The sequence below is a fragment of the Polypterus senegalus genome, chromosome 7, assembly GCF_016835505.1.
Source record: "Polypterus senegalus isolate Bchr_013 chromosome 7, ASM1683550v1, whole genome shotgun sequence".
In the NCBI taxonomy this organism is placed as follows: Eukaryota; Metazoa; Chordata; class Cladistia; order Polypteriformes; family Polypteridae; genus Polypterus; species Polypterus senegalus.
The window spans coordinates 143,185,222-143,207,093 of record NC_053160.1 but is presented as its reverse complement, the minus strand read 5'-3'; the positions used below and the strand labels follow the sequence as shown (position 1 = coordinate 143,207,093).

At 36.3% G+C, this 21,872-nt stretch overlaps 1 protein-coding gene across 1 annotated transcript in view; it reads right to left on the bottom strand.

The window, feature by feature from the left end:
* LOC120532078 (SMC5-SMC6 complex localization factor protein 1-like) overlaps positions 1–21,872 on the bottom strand; it is a 91,923-nt gene that overhangs the window by 6,427 nt on the left and 63,624 nt on the right. The window contains exons 13-15 of the mRNA XM_039757983.1: positions 18,701–18,848; positions 16,156–16,301; positions 3,103–3,272 (exon numbers count right to left, since the gene is read on the bottom strand). Coding sequence (XP_039613917.1) covers positions 3,103–3,272; positions 16,156–16,301; positions 18,701–18,848 — 464 coding nt within the window. The remainder of the gene's footprint in view (positions 1–3,102; positions 3,273–16,155; positions 16,302–18,700; positions 18,849–21,872) is intronic.

The following is a 21,872-nucleotide window of genomic DNA, read 5'->3' as shown; positions in this document are numbered from 1 at the left end:
GTACTTCTGGGTGTAGTAGAAGTGCTGCACCCCAGGGCTCAGAAACTGTCCAGGTCCTAAAAATGCCCTCTCCCCCTGTCCTTCAATTATAGGGGCATCCCAGGCAGGCAAGGATCCTGGCCATCAACCACCCCCACACACACACACACACACACACACACACACACAAAATATCATATATATTATTGGTAACCTGGCACGCACCTGCCTCCCCGAACCGACACAAACAGGCAGAGACACCAAAAGCCCCTTTATTTGGGGAAAGGAATCCAGAGCTGTCTCCAAGGACTGAAACCCACAGTCACAAGTGCAATAACACCGTTCCTATCTTCCAGAGCGTTGCAGCCCCATTCCTTCTTTACACCTCACAGGTGAGCTTCTTCCACCTCCTCCCAATTCAGACTCCCTTCTGTTAGGTAACTGGCTCCTTTTAAGCTCACCTGGGAGAACTCCAAGTGGCTCGTTAGGGAGGTCTGGAATTACTCCTAGTTGTGGTAGAAGCCCAAAGTAGGGCACTGCAGCTCCCGCAGCTTCCCCTGGCAGCATCCCTGGTACCCAACAGGGCTCAGCCGACCAATAACAAGTCCCATATAGCCCTGAGGGGTGCTGTTACACTCCAGTAGGACTGTCAAATAACATTTTGGGGGAGATGGTGCCCTTCATAATTCATCTCACCCTGTCCTTCAATTACGGAGGTGTCCCAGTCGGGTAATGGCACCGGCTACCATCCATCACAATATGTATCATAACTCATATACTATACATTTAAGATGTATACTTAAAATAAGTTGTTTTGTTACAGAATCACAAGTGAATGAGATCTGTACAACTTGTAATGCTTTGTTGATGAAATAAATGAACAAGAATCATTAGACTGGTGCTCACATTTACATGCAAATCAAATGAAAGAGAATCATTAGATTGATTTTTGGGCAGTGACTCGTTTGCAAATAAAATGAACGAGAATCATTACACTGGTTGCCAAATAGTGGCTCATTCATGAATTAAATGATTTACATGATTCACTAAAAACGCTGTTCAAAAAGAACAAATTGCTCAAGAATCTTCAATCACTAATAAACGCTATGCATGGCAAAGGGGATGTTAGGAAGAATTCTAGTCAAGTATAGCAGTTTGGCCTAGAAGTTTGAGATGTGATTTAAATCTGCTTTAGGCCAAAAATACGGTGATCCATTGGAAAAGGGGAGCAAAAATAGAAACTACCTGAGGTAGGAAGAGGTATTAATTTAAGACTTAAGACATTAAGTGAGAGAGATTTGACAGACAGTACAAATAACGGTGTTTTGCTTCTTTATTACTGTTTTTTTCCATTTCTTCTAACAATAATTGTAAAAACACATACATGCTTTTTTTGGTAGCTCATATTTCAAGTAGTCTTCTAATTAATAATATTTAAAAATGCAGCAATGTGCAAATACTCACCATATTTTTCCCCAGGAAAAAAACATTTCTACCCAATGAAAGTCCATGAAATGGACATGAGATGTTTATTGATATGTTTAATTCACTTAAAAGTTTAAAGCGTGAAAGTAAACCAAACTAACAGGTAATTATAATAAAGAAACAAAACGTTCCCGATTCAGAATAAAGCAAACAGAACAGGAGTGTGAAAATGCCTTCACAATAGAAGAGATGGTACAGATAATGTGTGTGATAGTGTTGCATTGGTATTAAAATCCAGACTTCGGAATTGATATCAGCTTTCAAACATCAGTACCAATTCTGAAATGGTACTGAAGCAAATAACAGATAACCCCACCAACCACCACACACACACTTACCTGTTGTTCCCCAAAAGTACATGTTTCTCCTATTGCACTGAAAATTTGCACACCTATAAGCTACAGTTTAAAGTTGTTAGCCCGTTGAAGGTGGGGTGGAGGGTGTTTTGGGGGATTGTCCCACACTGAGACTACAGCGAGTCTCACTGCCATGCACTCAGAGGATCCTGCCATAATTATATTTTTTCTCTTGTGCCTATCTTTAGTTCCATTCCTCTCCCAACTGCATTCCCACTATCCATTTTATACGGGACTGGAGTCAACCTCACAACGTGGCTGGATTAAATTGAATCACAAAAATATGGGCAAACCCAAGTGTTTTTTTATTTCTCTTTCATAATAAAGTCAGAGTTGACATATCAATTAGGGCTGTAATTGATGAGCCTTAGGCCTAGCACAAATATTGAGGACTACATGAAAACTACTTCTGGACTACTTCACAGTAGACAACCTCATTGCCTGCTCAAATAATATTAGTGCTAAAGAAAATGCAAATCATTTTAAAATCAATTCTAACAAGTTAGAAATGATACCATGAAACCTTCAAAAATCTGCACTCTTTTTTTTGACTATTACAACAACAGCAACATTTATTTATATAGAACATTTTCATACAAAAAATGTAGCTCAAAGTGCTTTACAAAATGAAGAATAGAAAAATAGAAGACACAATAAAAAATAAACATAAGTCAACATTAATTAACATAGAATAAGTAAGGTCCGATGGCCAGGGTGGACAGAAAAAACAAAAAAAAAAAAACTCCAAAGGCTGGAGAAAAAAATAATTACTGACTAAGTGTCCATTTCCCTTTTACAACTGAAAGGAAACTGGCTGTGTGAAGTATATTTGAAACACAAAGACAAGAGAAAACAAGGTAATAGAGTACAGTATATAAAAACATCTGCTGTTTCGTTATCTCAGACCACTGAAGACATATTACTAGAACTACAAAACAGAATGTACAGCAGAAAAGTATGAAAATAACTGTTTTATTACTGGTAAATAAAGATCACAAGTTGTAGATTCATAATATTTTGAATACTAGGCATACAGTAAATCACTTAGTGGGTCAAAGCTGCTATAACTTTCTTTTTTCACAACTATTCCAAAAATCAAGTGAGTATGTTTTTTTTCTTTTCCAAATGCCACTAGTTTAATAATCCAGTGTGACATGCTGGTGTCATTAGACATTTCTTATTTCTAACATTCGAGGGCAAACAAAGGTTTACAGCTATTCCAGCCCCATGTGGCTGTCCCTGAAAGACATTTACATAGGATGAAGTTATACATATTACTTACAGAAGATCTGGCACACCACTGGCAGGGTCTTGCCTGTCACCACTGTAAGTGAACGCTGGAGTATCAGGTACAGTACACAGCTGTTTTCCATTTCTGTTCCCCTGAGGTCTTCCTGCTTGTTTTGTACCAACACTACCTAGTTTTCCTAGGGCTAATGCATATGTATAAACCTGAAAAAGACAGAAATATTTATTCCAAGTAAAGACACATGATCAACACCTTCCAGTAACCTTTTACATAAAGTAAATATGTTATAGTCCTTATATGTTCTCCTCTAAGTTTACTTCAAACCTAAATACTAAAAAATACTGAAATAAAAAAGATGAAAAAAATGTAATGTGTTTAATGAACACAATGTTAAATGACAGTAAATAAATACGTTACAAACTATACTTTGATCAAGTTTAGGTCACATTTTGCATTGTAACTGAATTAAAGCTGTTACTAGTGCTGAATAAATATTAATTAAAAATAGAACTTAGCAGTGACTACTCAGAATAGTGATGTTATTCAGTATGTACAACATTTTGTATGTACAAAATTTTACAGTCTGAAAGGAAATTATCTAGTTGTTTAAATGAACAAATGCCAATCAAGAATTTCATCTAAATGTGCTGGATGTCTTTTAATGTATTTTAAAATTCTCTTTATCTTCTTGACCCACACAAATAGGTAATGTGAACAAGAAAAACTATTTTTATACTACTATTTACTATTATGGAAGAAATAAATACATGAACAAAAAAACAAACAAAAAAAAAAAAAACTGCTGATGAAATGTTTAAACACTCATGTTTATGAAGTCCAAATGCTACCACTGTAATAATACTATACACAAATCAGCTTTTCCAATATTTAAGGTAAAATAAAAGGATACAAATCTGTAATTAACATGTAAACGTCACAAGTGAACAGAAACAATTTGCTGTCATTAGGCGTGTTGTCGTAGAAAATGTATAAATCTATAAATAAATAAATATATACACACACTCACCTAAAGGATTATTAGGAACACCATACTAATATGGTGTTTGACCCCCTTTTGCCTTCAGAACTGCCTTAATTCTATGTGGCATTGACTCACAAGGTGCTGAAAGCATTCTTTACAAATGTTTGCCCATATTGATAGGATAGCATCTTGCAATTGATGGAGATTTGTTGGTTGCACATCCAGGGCACGAAGCACCCGTTCCACCACATCCCAAAGATGCTCTATTGGGTTGAGATCTGGTGACTGTGGGAGCCATTTTAGTACAGTGAACTCATTGTCATGTTCAAGAAACCAGTTTGAAATGATTCGAGCTTGTATATATATATATATATATATATATATATATATATATATATATATATATATATATATATATATATATATATATGCTCCACTATCTTTCTGCAACATTGTGGGAATTGGTGATCCTCTACCCATCTTGGCTTCTGAGAGACACTGCCACTCTGAGAAGCTCTTTTTATACCCAATCATGTTGCCAATTGACCTAATTAGTGTTTATTGGTCTTCCAGCTCTTCGTTATGCTCAAATTTACTTTTTCCAGCCTCTTATTGCTACTTGTCCCAACTTTTTTGGGATTTGTTGACACCATGAAATTCTGAATCAACATATTTTTCCCTTAAAATGATACATTTTCTCAGTTTAAAATGTGTGTGTATATATATATATATACACACATATATATATTATATATAAACACACACATACACACACACACATACATACTGTATATACACATATATATACAAATCTATATATATATATATATATATATTATGGGGTGGGACTCGATTAAAAAAATTTATCTAATTAATTAGAAGGCTGTGTAATAATTAATCTTGATTAATCGTATGTAATCACACATGAAAATTTTCCCCAAAGCGCAAATTATTTTTTTTAATTTAAAATGGGTTTTAGTGGCCGACAGAATCAAATAATAGACATGGACATGAATATTGTAAACTCAAGCTCTTAATTTCTAAAAAAAAATGCTTTTAAACTGCATTTCAATTCAAAACAGAAACAAAAATATCATCCCTGGCTAAAATTGGGCAGACTTAAAAATAAACTGGTATTTTAATTACTTTAAGTACATTTTCAGAATGGTATTGCCTTTAAATAATAATAACCAAAATTTCAATATAAAGTGCAGTTTTTCTTCGTAAAAAAATAAGTCAGAAACATAAAAGGTAATTTGACCAGCTTAATCTTTAAACTCTGAGTAACCTTAGCCAAAATTACTTTGTACATTAGGCTAAAACAGTGTGATCATTGAACATTTTGTAATTAGAATTACTAACGGTCACGGAAGTCCAATGATCCCCAGTAAGAGCCACAAAGTCCGCTTTCTGTAATGCATCTAATTTTGCTTGCATTTCAGTGTGCACAAAACCATGCTTTTATCAAGGCTTCCGTCGGGTAGTGCTTTGAAATGAAATTTTCCTCCGATCAGTCGTAGGAACGCGTTTTATTCCGACTCTAACATTTTTGTAGCTCTGATGTGTGCATCAATGTAATCGATGTACCAGGATATCATGCATTGACAAAAGTTCCCCTTTGCTTGGAATTGAAAGTGTGATTAAATGCGTTATTTTTTTTAAAGCGTTATGGAGAACATGCATCGAAGCTTCTCAGCTGTGCTTGTGCTAAGAAAGGAAACATTTTAAAAATAATGTAACATGATTCTGCGTTAACCGCATATTTTTTCATATGTCTCAAACCAAGGTGATGCGAGGGAAAAATGAATCGGGAAGCGCGCGTACATACTTAGTGCACCCCTCTCGGGAATCGAACCGCGGATGTCAGCACTAGAGGCGAAGCCTCTACAATTACGCCACAGTGTGTGGCTTTTCTATTTGAGAGTATGTAGATCGGGGTATATATATATACATATATATATACCCGTGTATCGGAGAAGAGAAGTAGTGTGTTAAAGAAGTTATGAAAAAAAAAAAGGGAACATTTTAAAAATAACGTAACATGATTGTCAATATACAGTAATTGTTTTGTGAGTGTTATTGAGTGTTGCTGTCATCAAGGATTAGATTATCATTATTTCTTTCAATCAGGTTCGTATTTGTAGGATGTGTTGTGTTCAAGTTACATTCCGTGTTTGTCAATTGTAAAGATAACAGGTTTCATTCATCGATTCGTTTCTTACTACATCAATAAACAGCTCGTCTTCTTCTATATCTGAGACCTGACACACTGCATGCACGGGTTTTTTTTTACACTGTCTTCCTTTAGCAGGACATTGACTTTTTCCACCGTGTGCTTTGTTTCTGCAGTAGCTGCACTTATGAATATGCTAGTATGTATCAGACACTTCATATTTTTTTGCTGCCTTCTCAATTGTGTAATTCAGTTTTTGTTCAGAACGCTTTGGAACTGTTACTTTTTGTCTGCGCACTGCGTCAGTTCACGTGAGCCGCTCGGTGTACATGCATCGAAGTTTCCAAGCTGTGCTGGTGCCATGTCGTGCTATGTCCACAGCTGTATTTAATGTTTGCTAATACCCGACACTTAAAACTTTCTCTCGCAGTTTCGCTGAGTTTGTGCCAAACTCCACCCTGACCATCTCATCTTCCTCTGCATAAGCACAGTCCTTCACCCGTGAATATTTAGCGGCAGTGTTTCTATTGGATTGCCGCTGATGGACGGCCTTATATGGGCAGGCACTAAATTACAAACGCCAGCGGCAGGCTGTCTATGAACTTAATTTAAACTTTAGGTTTAAACTTTATGTGCTTTATTTCCGAAGTAGCAGCACTCATGAATATGGCTGTATATGCCACTCACTCGCTTCTTATTGTTTCGCTGCCTTCTCAATTATATAATGCATGTTTTCTTCAGAGATTTTTGGAGCTCTTCCTGGTTTTCTACGTACTGTGTGATTACGTGCGAGGTGTGATGATGTCGCACGAAACTCCGCCCCCCACGGCTTTCGAGCTTAACTCCATTAAAGTAAATGGAGAAAAATAGCTTCCAGTTATGACCATTATGCGTAGAATTTCGAAATGAAACAACAATGAACTGCCCAACTTTTGTAAGGAAGCTGTAAGGAATGAACCTGCCAAATTTCAGCCTTCTACCTACACGGGAAGTTGGGGAATTAGTAATGAGTCAGTGAGGGCTTTGTGTGGCAGAAAAGTAATGAGACTGGCAACACTGCAAGCGATCTGGCAACGCTGCGCTGTTGTCCTTGATAAAGCATGTGTATCAGTACCCTCCCATAGCTCAGTGCGAGTTTCAACTCCTTCCATTAACTACGTGATTTTTGTGACTGCTATTAGCGAAGTTGTGTTTTTAGTTGTGCGTCACGCAAAATGGAACAGCGGAATTTGGAGCAACATTGTGCCATTAAATTTTGTGTTAAGCTTGGAGAATCGGCAAGTGCGATGTTTGAAAAGTTAAAACAGGCCTATGGGGAACATTCTTTATCCTGAGCTCAAGTTTTTCGCTGGCACAAATCATTTTTGGAAGGCAGAAAACACGTTGAAGATGAAGACCGTTCAGGGAGACCTTCAACTTCGAAAACCAATGAAAACATTGAACGTGTGAACACTCTTCTGAGATCAGACCATCGTTTAACATTAAGAATGTTAAGTGAACAATTAAATTTGAACAGATTTACCGTTCATCAAATTTTGACTGAACATTTGCACATGCGAAAGGTCTGTGCCAAAATGGTGCCGAAAAACCTCACAATTGAGCAGAAGGACATTCGAAAAAACAACTGTCTTGATCTTCTTGACAGAATCGCTAATGAGCAAGATTTCTTTAGTCTTGTGATCACAGGTGATGAATGATGGATTTTTGAATACGATCCTGAGACAAAGAGGCAAAGTCAGGAGTGGCACACTGCAAAGTCTCCTCGACCAAAGAAAGCTCGAATGAGCAAATCAAAGATCAAATCAATGCTGATGTTTTTTTGACAAAAGGGGAATCGTCCACAAAGAATTTGTTCCTCCAGGACAAACTGTCAACCAAGTTTTTTATAAAGACGTCCTTGAAAGGCTCAGAAAAAGGGTCATTCGCGTGAGACCAGACATTGCAGACAAATGGATGCTTCATCATGACAACGCCCCATGTCACACTGCCCTCTCCATAATAGAATTTTTGACCTCAAAAGGCATTCCTGTGGTTCCCCAGCCCCCTTATTCACCTGACCTCAGTCCGTGTGACTTTTTCCTAAACTGAAAAATGTCCTCAAAGGATGTCATTTCAGGACTTTAGAAAACATCCAAAAGAGTGTAACGGACATGCTGAAGACCATACCGGTTAAAGACTTCCAGCGCTGCTACCAACAGTGGGAACAACGTCTCCATTGGTGTGTAGCTGCCCAAGGGAACTACTTTGAAGGGAATAACATTGATGTTTGAAAAACAATAAAAACTTTGGTAAATAAAAAATCAGTCTCATTACTTTTCTGCCACACCTCATATATATCTATACTAATAAAAGGCAAAGCCCTCACTCACTCACTCACTCACTCACTCATCACTAATTCTCCAACTTCCCGTGTGGGTGGAAGGCTGAAATTTGGCAGGTTGATTCCTTACAGCTTCCTTACAAAAGTTGGACAGGTTTTATATCGAAATTCTACGCGTAATGGTCATAACTGGAAGCAGTTTTTCTCCATTTACTGTAATGGAGATGAGCTTCAACGCCGTGGGGGCGGAGTTTCGTGTGACATCATCACGCCTCCCGTAATCACGCAGTACATAGAAAACCAGGAAGACCTCAAAAAAGCGCTCAAGAAAACATGCATTATATAATTGAGAAGGCAGCGAAACAATAAGAAGCGAGTTCTGCTACTTCGGAAACAAAGCACGATGTAAACCTACACTTTAAATTAAGTTCATAGACAGGCTGCGCTGGCGTTTGTAATTTAGTGCCTGCCCATATAAGGCCATCCGTCAGCGGCAATCCAATAGCAAACTGCCACGGGTAAATATTCACGGGTGAAGGACTGTGCTTATGGAGAGGAAGATGAGATGGTCAGGGTGGTGTTTGACACAAACTCAGCGAAACTGCCAGAGAAAGTTTTAAGTGCCAGGACTAAGGTAACATTAAATAAAGCTATGGACATAGCACGAGATGGCACCAGCACAGCTGGGAACCTTCGATGCAAGTACACCGAGTGGCTCACGTGAACTGATGCAGTGCACAGATAAAAAGCAACAGTTCCAAAGAGTGCTGAACAAAAACCGAATTACACAATTGAAAAGGCAGCAAAAAATATGAAGCGTCTGATAAGCATATTCATAAATGCAGCTACTGTGGAAACAAAGCACACGGTGGAAAAAGTCAATGTCCCGCTAAAGGAAGACAGCGTAAAAAAAACCCGTGCATGCAGTTTGTCACATCACAGATAAAAAGGAAGACGAGCTGTTTATTGATGCAGTAAGGAACTAATCGATGAATGAAACCTCTTATCTTTACAACGATTGACAAACACGGAATGTAACTTGAACACATCATACAAATACGAGCCTGATTGAAAGAAATAATGATAATCAAATCCTTGATGACAGCAACATTCAATAACACTCACAAAACAATTACTGTATATTGACAATCATGTTACGTTATTTTTAAAATGTTCCCTTTTCTTTTCATAACTTCTACTTCTCCACTGCGATACACGGGTATATATATATAAATGTATATCTATAGCCCGATCTACAATACATACTTTAGCATAGACAAGCGGTGGTGCAATTGTAGAGTCTTCGCCTCTAACGCCGACATTGAGGTTCGATTCGAGAGGGATGTACTGACTATGTACGCGCTACCGATTCATTTTACCTTCCCATCTCCTTGGTTTGGGACGTATGAAAAATATTAGGTTAACGCAGAATCATGTTACGTTATTTTTAAAATTTTCCCTTTCTTAGCACAAGCACAGTTGAGAAGCTTCGATGCATGTACTCCATAACGCGTTAAAAAATAACGCATTTAATCACACTTTCAATTCCAAGCAAACGGGAACTTTTGTCAATGCATGATTTCCTGGTACATCCATTACACTGATGCACACATCACAGCTACGGAATAAAGCGCGTTCCTACGACTGATCATTTCGACTACCCGAGCGAAGCCTTGATAAAAGCATGGTTTTGTGCACACTGAAAAGCAAGCAAAATTAGATGCATTACAGAAAGCGGACTTTGTGGCTCTTACTGGGGATCATTGGACTTCCGTGACCGTTAGTAATTCTAAATACATCTAATTACAAAATGTTCAATGATCACACTGTTTTAGCCTAATGTACAAAATAATTTTGGCTAATGTTACTCAGAGTTTAAAGAGTAAGCTGGTCAAATTACCTTTTATGTTTCTGACTTATTTTTTAAGAAGAAAAACTGCACTTTATGGTGAAATTTTGGTTATTATTATTTAAAGACAATACTATTCTGAAAATGTACTTAAAGTACTTAAACTACCACTTTATTTTTAAGTCTGCCCAATTTTAACCAGGGATGATATTTTTGTTTCTGTTTTGAATTCAAATGCAGTTTAAAGCTTTTTTTCAGAAATTAAAACAGCTTCAGTTTACAATATTCATGTCCATGTCTATTATTTGATTCTGTAAGCCCACTAAAACCGTTTTAAATAAAAAAAAACATTTGCGATTTGGGGCAAATTTACATGTGCGATTACATACGATTAATCAAGATTAATTCTTACACAGCCTCTAATTAATTGGATTAATTTTTTAATCGAGTCCCACCCCTAATATATATATGTAGATATATATGTAGATTTGTATATATATGTGTATATACAGTATATATGTAGATATGTATATGTTGTATATACAGTATGTATATATGTGTGTGTGTATATATACAGTATGTGTATATATAAGTATATATATATGTATGTGTGTATATGTATATATATATATATATACTGTATATATATGTGTATAGATGTGTATATATATATATATATGTTTATATGTATATATATGTTTATATGTGTCTGTGTGTGTGTGTATATATATATATATATGCCAGCAACACTCATGACAATTACAAAACAATTACATTGTCAATCATGTTACGTTATTATTAAAATGTTTCCTTTTCTTTTTACTTCTCCGCTGCCAATGCAGCTATTTTGCTATATATATATATATATATATATATATATATATATATATATATAGATAGATAGATGACAACAACACTCATATCAATGACAAAACAATTACATTAACAATCATCTTACGTTATTTTTAAAATGTTTGCTTTTCTTTTCATAACTTCTTTAACACACTACTTCTCGCTGCAAAGCGGGTATTCTGCTAGTATATATATATATATATATATATATATATATATATATATATATATATATATATATATATATATATATATATGTGGAGGATGGCCGGCTGTTTACCGGCCAATACCGCCAAGCCGCCAGGTGGAGCCCTCCTTGCAGTATGGAGGGCCCCAGAAGACCAGCAGGGCATCATGGACAATGGAGTTTTTATGCACCGCCCTGCTGGATGCCATGGGGGCCACGAGGGAGCTGCAGGGAGGACCGAAGAGTTCTTCGTGCCCTATGACCCGGAAGTTCGTCATAGGAAGAGCGACGGGCTTCCGGGGTGAGAAAAAGCATTGTTTACCCTGACCTGGAAGGAATAAGGACTTGTGGACTGTTGGGCAGGAACACCTCCGGGTCAGGGAGTATAAAAGGACTGTGGGGGCTCCCAGACAATTTGGGAGGCAGGGTGGCTAAGCATCTGGGAGTGGAGGATTGGTTTATTGTTTGTTATTGAGTATTGTGGAGAGGAGCGTGCTTTGTGCACATAATTATTCTAATAAATAATTATTGGACTTTTACCTGGTGTCTGACGTGGTGTCTGAGGGTGCAAGGGTGCGAGCAAGCACTTAATCTGTCACAATATATATATATATATATATATATATATACTCAATAAAAAAGAAACGTCCTCTGACTTTCAACTGTTTTTACTTTCAGTAAACTTAATGTGTAAATATTTGTATGAACAGTAAAAGAGTCAACACCATAAGACATAAACTAAAAATGTTTCACAATGTGTCCCTGAATGAAGGGAGGCTCAAAATCAAAAGTACCAGTCAGTATCTGGTGTTGGCACCAGCTGCTTGAAGTACTGCAGTGCATCTCCTCCTCATGGACTGGACCAGATTTGTCAGTTCTTGCTGTGAGATGTTACCCCACTCTTCCACCAAGGCACCTGCAAGTTCCTGGACATTTCTGGGGGAATGGCCCTAGCCCTCACCCTGCGATCCAACAGGTCCCAGACGTGCTCAATGGGATTGAGATCCGGGCTCTTCCACTGCGAGGATGATCAGCTGTCCTTCCTGTCTCCCTGTAGCGCTGTCTTAGGCGTCTCACAGTGCGGACATGGCAATTTATTGCCCTAGCCACATCAGCAGTCTTCATGCCTCCCTGCAGCATGCCTAATGCACGCTTCACGCAGATGAGCAGGGACGCTGGGCATTTTCTTTGGGTGTTTTTCACAGTCGGTAGACAAGTCTCTTTAGTGTCCTGCGTTTTTAGAACTGTGACCTTAAATGCCTACTTTCTGTAAGCTGTTAAGGTCTTAACGACCATTCCACAGGTGCATGTTAATTAATTGATTATGGTTAATTGAACATGCATGGAAAACATTAAAACCCTTTACAATGAAGATCTGTAAAGTTATTTGGATTTTTAAAACATTATTGTTGAAATACACAGTCCTGAAAAAGGGACGTTTCTTTTTTTGCTGAGTGTATATATACACACACATACAGGTGCTGGTCATAAAATTAGAATATCATGACAAAGTTGATTTATTTCAGTAATTCCATTCAAAAAGTGAAACTTGTATATTAGAATCATTCATTACACATAGTCTGAGGTATTTAAAATGTTTATTTCTTTTAATTTTGATGATTATAACTGACAACTAATGAAAGTCCCAAATTCAGTATCTCGGAAAATTAGAATATTGTGAAAAGATTCAATATTGAAGACACCTGGTGCCACACTCTAATCAGCTAATTAACTCAAAACACCTGCAAAAGCCTTTGAATGGTCTCTCAGTCTAGTTCTGTAGGCTACACAATCATGGGGAAGACTGCTGACTTGACAGTTGTCCAAAAGATGACCATTGACACCTTGCACAAGGAGGGCAAGACACAAAAGGTCATTGCTAAAGAGGCTGGCTATTCACAGAGCTCTGTGTCCAAGCACATTAATAGAGAGACGAAGGGAAGGACAAGATGTGGTAGGAAAAAGTGTACAAGCAATAGGGATAACCGCACCCTGGAGAGGATTGCGAAACAAAACCCATTCAAAACTGTGGGGGAGATTCACAAAGAGTGGACTGCAGCTGGAGTCGGTGCTTCAAGAACCACCACGCACAGACGTATGCAAGACATGGGTTTTAGCTGTCGCATTCCTTGTGTCAAGCCACTCTTGAACAAGAGACAGCATCAGAAGCGTCTCGCCTGGGCTAAAGATAAAAAGGACTGGACAGCTGCCGAGTGGTCCAAAGTTTTTTTGCATTTCCTTTGGAAATCAAGGTCCCAGAGTCTGGAGGAAGAGAGGAGGGGCACAGAATCCACGTTGCTTGAGGTCCAGTGTAAAGTTTCCACAGTCAGTGATGGTTTGGGGTGCCATGTCATCTGCTGGTGTTGGTCCATTGTGTTCTCTGAGATCCAAGGTCAACGCAGCCGTCTACCAGGAAGGTTTAGAGCACTTCATGCTTCCTGCTGCTGACGAACTTTATGGAGATGCAGGTTTCATTTTCCAATAGGACCTGGCTCCTGCACACAGTGCCAAAGCTACCAGTACCTGGTTTAAGGACCATGGTATCCCTGTCCTTGATTGGCCAGCAAACTAGCCTGACCTTAACCCCATAGAAAATCTATGGGGTATTGTGAAGAGGAAGATGCAATACGCCAGACTCAACAATTCAGAAGAGCTGAGGGCCACTATCAGAGCAACATGGGCACTCATAACACCTGAGCAGTGCCACAGACTGATCGACTTCATGCCATGCCGCATTGCTGCAGTAATCCAAGCCAAAGGAGTCCCAACTAAATATTGAGTGCTGTACATGCTCATACTTTTCATGTTCATACCTTTCAGTTGGCCAACATTTCAAAAATCCTTTTTTTGCATTGGTCTTAACTGATATTCTAATTTTACGAGATACTGAATTTGGGACTTTCATTAGTGGTCAGTTATAATCATCAAAATTCAAAGAAATAAACATTTGAAATACATCAGTCTGTGTGTAATGAATGAATCTAATATACAAGTTTCACTTCTTGAATGGAATTACTGAAATAAATCAATTTTGTCATGATATTTTAATTTTATGACCAGCACCTGTGTGTGTGTGTGTGTGTATATATATATATATATAGATATAGATATATATATACTGTATATATATATATATATCTATATGAGAGAGAGAGAGAGAGAGAGAGAGAGAGAGAGAGAGAGACACGTTATTAGATGAGGCTTTTTCTTATGGATGTCCCTCAAGTCTTACCATGACAGGGTGTTTTATTTAAAATTGAAATTAGCCTTCACTACAAAGGAAAAGCTACGGCTTCAAGAGTCACAAGGGATTAAAATCAATTGTCCATGAGCCCAATTTGTTTGCAAATGTTGATCTATGCTTGGTGGGAGGTTATATTAATTAAAAATGTGATGCTGAGGTGAGAAAAGAAAAATCACAGATATCCATTACTTAGCTAAGTAGCAATTCAGCATGCAAATTTAGCTTTTGTCCAGTCTTCCCTATTATGTCCGACTGCTAGAGTCATCATATTGCTACGTGTGACTTATGCCAAAAGAAGCAGATTTACAGCAGCTTGAAGCTCACCTTTAGCTATTATCCATTAAGGAGTATGATTGCTTAGGCATTGAAAACTGTCTCAACTGTTACACAGTCCCATAACTTCTGTCAACTTATATTTATTGTTATCACCAGCTTTGACCCAATTCTCAAAACTAAAGATCAAATTAAAAAAACATAACATTACAAAATTTAAAATCAAATGTACAAGCTGTATAAGAAGCTATTCCTTATTATACCCCACAGTATACACTGCAATAATGAAATGCAGGTCATTTTTAAATTTCCAGGATTAAAAAAAAAAACAAAAACAAAACAAGGGCCTTGAGTCACAAGCACCTCAAACTCTGGAATCATATAACTGCCAACATCAGAATTGCCACATCAGTCTCAATATTCAGTTTATTTAAAATTTTAGCACAGCATACTGCTGGAAGTTTTTGTTACTAATTGTTTATGAGTTTCTTCCCTTCTGTCTGTATTTCTCTGTGTCCTGCAATGGCTTCAAAAATGTTTTGATAATTTTCCCAGGGAACAAATAAATATATTGACATTATAGCAGACTTTTTACATAAAGTCTCTATCTCTTCTCTCCTTTTTTTTTAATATATAAAATTTTTCTAATTAATGCTCTTAATTAAAAATGTTAAGATTTGGCCATTGACTTGTTAGTATAATTTTTTAAGTGGATTTTTTAATTGAACTGAAGACATGCTGCTGGCATCACAGACTCCATCTTTGGCCCATCTCAACTGCTTTTCTGGATAAGCTGCAAACTTGATATGTCACAGGGTGAGCATAGTGGATCTCAAGGTACCGAGCATCTACAACATCCGAGTATGTAAGAAACACTGAGTAAAGTAAATTGGGATATATTAATTATTCGCATGCTGACTTGGTATTAATACTGTTAAAAGAAGTTATCACACACCTTAGAAGAGGAGCAAAAATATGTACCAGCAAATTTTCTTTGAAAATGTATATTTTTGGGTGGGTATTGATGTAGGAAACAAAAACCAAAAATATACTTACTGTATAGTTAAGAAAAAAAAAGTACAGTGGCATACAATAACACACAGTATGACTACTTTAAAAAGCATTATTATCATGTTCGAAATTGAATACTAAAAGGAACTACAAAAGATATTGAAATTACAAAAGGTCAATAACAAAAGTACTTGCAATTTTATAGAGAGATATTGGTTCTTTTGTTAACACAATGCCATTCTGAGAACACAACTTCCTATACATAGCATCTGCACAGAACATTTTCAGCCATGGAGACTGTAAAAGAGAGATGAGCTTTTCTGAATCTTCATATGGTAAGTCTGGAAAACATGTTTGAAAAAAAGCATGATTACTAAATAGGAAAAACATCAATCATAAACTAATGAATACAGTCACAGTACATATTTCAGTAAACATAGTATCATTTAATATTTAGACGGCGATGAAGGCACTCAGTTGCCATTTATTAAAACTTGTTTAAGGCACCATTGTATTATTTCTAAATCTGTTTCTAACCTTGGGTACAATGAATACCTAAATTAAAGTATGGCTCATATGCATGTAGTTGTAAAGACTTGCACAGGACATACACTTACACATTATATTGTTCTGTACAAGTCTACATAATTTCAGAGGGTCCTTACTGTTTAGTACATAAATAAGGCTACTTAAAGTCATGATTGGTATAAGCTGGTATGATGAAATATGCAATAACAAGGTCCAAAAAAAGTTCTAAAGTTAAAAAATGTTAGATGCTAAATTACACTTGCTGCTTGTCCTCTCATATATACAGCAAACATCTTATGGAACTTTGCTTAGCAGGGACCCATTTTATGCTGGATGCAGACATGCATGTTGCAAGGCTTTATATTTATACATGGCTATATGGCTTTTATATGTAGTAACATATTATCTTTAGATGTTGTGATGCTTGAACTATCATCCCAGGTAAAACCAAATAATTAACAAACAGTTGAGCTAAGTCTACGTATTCCAAGTTATTCTTCTGATCCTCAATCCATTTTTTTCTGATGCTTATCTCTATCAGGCAATACAGTTGGAGCCAACATAATCATGCTTAGAAACAGTAGTGGAAACTTTTCAGGTTTTATTTAACATTTAGAAGTGGTTGCATAAAATCTAAAAAAAGTGCTGAACATCACGATATTGGCTTTTGCATATTTCAACATAATGCACAATGCTAGATTCCATTAACTTTGCTACTTTTTTCATAAACTTATAGTAAAATGCAAGGCCTTCTCTGCTGAAAGGGCAGATTTGGAATAGAGGTTGAAAGGTATTCATACTACTCCCATTTGCCCTCCAGAATATTTCCAGTTTAAATGGCTAAGCTATATAAAGTTCTTTCCTTATATAGATCTATATAATATCAATATTTGATAACAGACATGTTAGGGTGTAAAGATGAATTGATATCTACAGTGTGTAGACTTTGCCAGACTAACAGATACCTGGAAAGGTGTTCATCTTAAGCTAAGGATAAGCTAACTTCTTTCTTAATAAGATGGGCACACTAATGCACTTTTAAGCAGACAGTAATGTATACCTGGATGTGGTGTCTGTTCCCGTGGGACCTAAACCATCATTTCAATACGAAGTGCATGCACTTTCTCTTTCTTTTTTAAGGGGTGAAAGCTAATATGGAAATTAAAATTATCCTGTACCTTTTTGAGCTGAAAGAACATTCTGTCCAGAGACTTCTTGGCAGTGGATATTTTGGAATGCCTCTGAACTCCCTTTGGGGTTCATTAACTCCAAGACAAGATTTTCAAAGCCAGACTTTGTGCTAATTATTGAACCTAATCTGGAAAAAAGGCTTACTTCAAGAAAGGAATCTTACCCCCTAATCTCTTGCATCAGAATGAGTTAAGAATTTTTCTAAAAAGACACAACAAGCCCATAAAAAGGACCACATGGCAAAGACAAGAAGTGCCCTCCACCACACACAAACTTCTTCACTTAAACCTCGCACAAAGACAGCACAAGCTAACACAACATCAGACATGTCCTTAAAGGCCTGGTGTCATAAAACTGCTTTATCTATACTGAGATAAATTATAACTCTAAGTAGCTAGTACATGGACAAATACTTGCTTTATCATGTTGTTACCGTGTAATAAGTTGAGGAATAGCTATGCCAGGTGCATACCGCAAATATTAACAAGCTCAAAATGAAATCCTTCAGTCACAGCATAATGTTTAAGCACTCTCACCTAAACCTGCGTGTTCAAGTTTAAAACAAAATATGCACGCCGACATGGACATCACTGTAATATTCCAAACAAACCTAAGCAAAAATAGATGTAAAATACACTAAACATCTAAATAAACCAATTTTTGATAAATGTTTGTCTTTTGTTTATCTTAAATTCTATGTTAATATAAAAGGCATTTATCCTATTTCTATAATTCATATTTTAATCAATGGTTAGTATCAATCTGTTCCTCTTTTCCACATAAGGTGGGGGGGTGGGGGGGGAAGTAGAGAAAGCTTTTTAATCAAATGAAAGAAAAACAATACATGGTTAATTGGAAATATTTACATTTTGCATTGAGTCTCTAGTGCTATTGCCAACTGAGTTTCCAACATACTCCTCTAAAATGAATAGTTTATCTAACGTGAAAATCTGTTATTCATAAAACAAATTTTAAAGTTTAAATATACTGAGAAGTTAAAATAAAATTATTTTTTACAAACCTTCAAATAACAAAACAAGATAGTCAGCCAGCTCCTTCAACTTTCTCATGCTTTGCTGATGACTTAATTTATGGTTGCTCTGAAGCCAATACATCACTGTCATACTAAATATTTCTTGTATATTGTAAATTACTTCCATTGTGTCAGCCTTTTAAAGATAAATACATCCAAACATTAAAATTCAATCATATAAATATCTACTAAATACTACTGTATTTATTTAAAGTTAACTTTTTCACTGGTTAGTAAGCAGGTGATTCAGTACAAATACTTCTGATAATTTATTGAAAAACAATGCAAGCCTTTACATTGCATGTTTAGTAATGATATTATCAAAACAGTATCTGCAGAAAGATATTTTACTTATTATACCATATCATACATTTATAATGCCTAATGGATCAATTTTATGCTGCTTGACATGTGGTTTAATCCTTGCACTGCAGTAGTATAATGTATCACACATTATAAGCAACTCTGCAGTTAACTACACATAACTTACATTTTTAAATACTTAAATGTGACAGTTATACCGTTTTTATATATGTACAATAAATTGATAAAAAGCATTTTGTATAAATATATAGTATCTTAATATTTTTCTTCTGTGTATATGTACCCTTTAAAAGATTTTGAAGATTATATGTAAAATGATACAGGGTTGTGCTGTATACCAAAAACCCTAGATTTTAAAATGTATAGTACCCACATTTTTATGATTTTCAATACCGAAAGTAAAGGTCAGCTTTCCACTCAAATCCATCCCCCTTAGCATTCGATACAGTTGATGGGGAAAAAATGTGTGCACCAGGTAATGCGAGCTGGAGTAAAGCAGGGATTTTTGTAGTTACCCATTATTTGCTTTGCAACTGCTTTAGTGCCAGTATTGACGTCTGAATGCTGGTACCGATACTGTAGTCAAAATTTTAGTACTGATCCAACACTATAATACTATCTTCAAAAGGACATCTAACTTATTCAAGTTAATAAGAAATTGCACTTAGTTGAAAATGCCATTCTTGGAATCCAGGCAATAATTTATTATTAAACAAGGGCACTTTTATTTCAACACAATAAAACTCTCCTATTCTAGTTTTTTTAAAGAGTAAATAAAAATATCTTTTTATGTTTAAGCCTCTGTCATTTAAAAGTTGTTCACTACCTGAAACCTTCATTCAGAAACAAACTCAGTATACAATGAAAATTTAAAGAACATGGTCTTTCAATAATTACTATAATCATTTTTTTGCCCCATATTTTCAGTCTGAGCGAAAACAGCCATTCTCAAGAGTCTCTAAAGTGACACTAACTTCTTGTGTAATATCATACTTCATGTGTCATACACCTCATCTTCTCAACTGCTTTTTCCAGTGGGGGTTGTGGAATATGTCATATTTTAAGTAAAACTTAAGCTCCAGGCATCAAGAATTCTGCACTGACTTCTGAATCCAAATCAGTTTGAGGGATCCCAGAAAATGTGGCAACTGCATCTTAGTTCTGATTACCATATTAAATTGAAAATTACTGACTTGCAGCAAAAATATTAGTTCATATTTACCTTGTAAAACAGTCAGGGTGCGTACAACACATTTGTGTGTGTCAGTTTGGACAACAGCATGATGCTTTGAGCATACAATACAAGGAAATACACCACTTTGTTGATGGCTCTTCCACTGTGGTAGAATACAGAGTGTATGAGAATGTCAATGGACCTGCTGAAATTCTATTTATTTTTCTCATCCAAGTAGACAGAATCCTCTTTTAGGAGGATGTTATTAATTTTGATATTTGTAATTTTATTGGAAAATTTCAAGCATCTTTTTGTGCTATGGGGAATACTTAACACAGACATTATGATTTAAAACATCATCTCAATTTTGGTTCACAATTTATGTAGCCATGAAATGCCAGAACTAAAACAAAAGGTTGCATTTGAACAATAATTCCATTCTTCTAAAGACTGGGACATATTATGTTACTGTACAAAGGTGTAGGGCTTCTTTTATGTACCTGAAAGTCAAGAATAAATTGAAAAAAAAATGTCACTAGCACAGTTTCAACTTTTAACTGTAAAATATTCACTGATATGTGAGGGCTAAAATTGATACTTTTCTATAAATAAGAGACAATTGTACTAAATAAAATTATTTAAAACGTGTCAGGGAGAAGGAAGCTGGAAGCCATAATGGCAAAATAATCCAAATGATAAGTTGATCGACACATGCCACCTGAACATGCAGCATATGGTGCCAACCTTAGTGACACAGTCTCAAGTTATTCTCACAGTGGATAGTACAATCAAATAACTAGACTGAAATGCAACATGTAAACACGGAATCAAGCTGATTGAAATACTCCATCTACTTGAAGAATGAATGAGACTGTGCCACTAACGCCAACACCCGATATTCTTCCATATCATTTCAAGTACACCTTCTGCAGGCCTGGCTCCCTGGGTGTTATTTAACTGGGTCAAACTCCTCCTCCTCCCCCCCAATCCCCCTCCCCCAACCGAAACATTGAGAAACATGACAAAGCAATTGTGTCAGGCAGCCCTTTGGTAGGGTGACATTGCCACGTACCTTTTTTTTTTTTTATTATGAAATGATAAAATGGAAGTTTACGTGTGAACTTTGATAATTACATACACAACCAGCACTTCTTTTATTTACTGCCTTTAAAAATGGCCAGGAATATTTTCATTTCAAAAAATGCAGTTTGCAAGACCTTGCTTCACCGCACCATGGTGCCCATTCAGATATTGCAATTATTATTCAAGATTTTTAGAGAATAATGTTGCTTCTTCACCAATCATTTTTGCAGGATGTGCAAGTAACATTCTACCTTGACTGAAGGTAAAACTATCATTTCTAATTTATAAGAGGAATTAAACAGATAAAGCACTAGTGCATTAAAAAAAAAAAAGTCTAGGAATGCAAACATGAGACCAGGTCAACATACTGTATATTAAGTAGAGCTAAAGCTGGATTAAAAGATTACATAAGGAAAATTCTCCCATAAATAAACCATTTGATTGAAAATTATTGTTATAAGTGTTAGAATATTGGTGTTCATAACAATCTAAATTGGCCCTAATGTGTGCTTGGTGTGTGGGTGTGTTTGTGTGTGTCCTGCGGTGGGTTGGCACCCTGCCCGGGATTGGTTCCTGCCT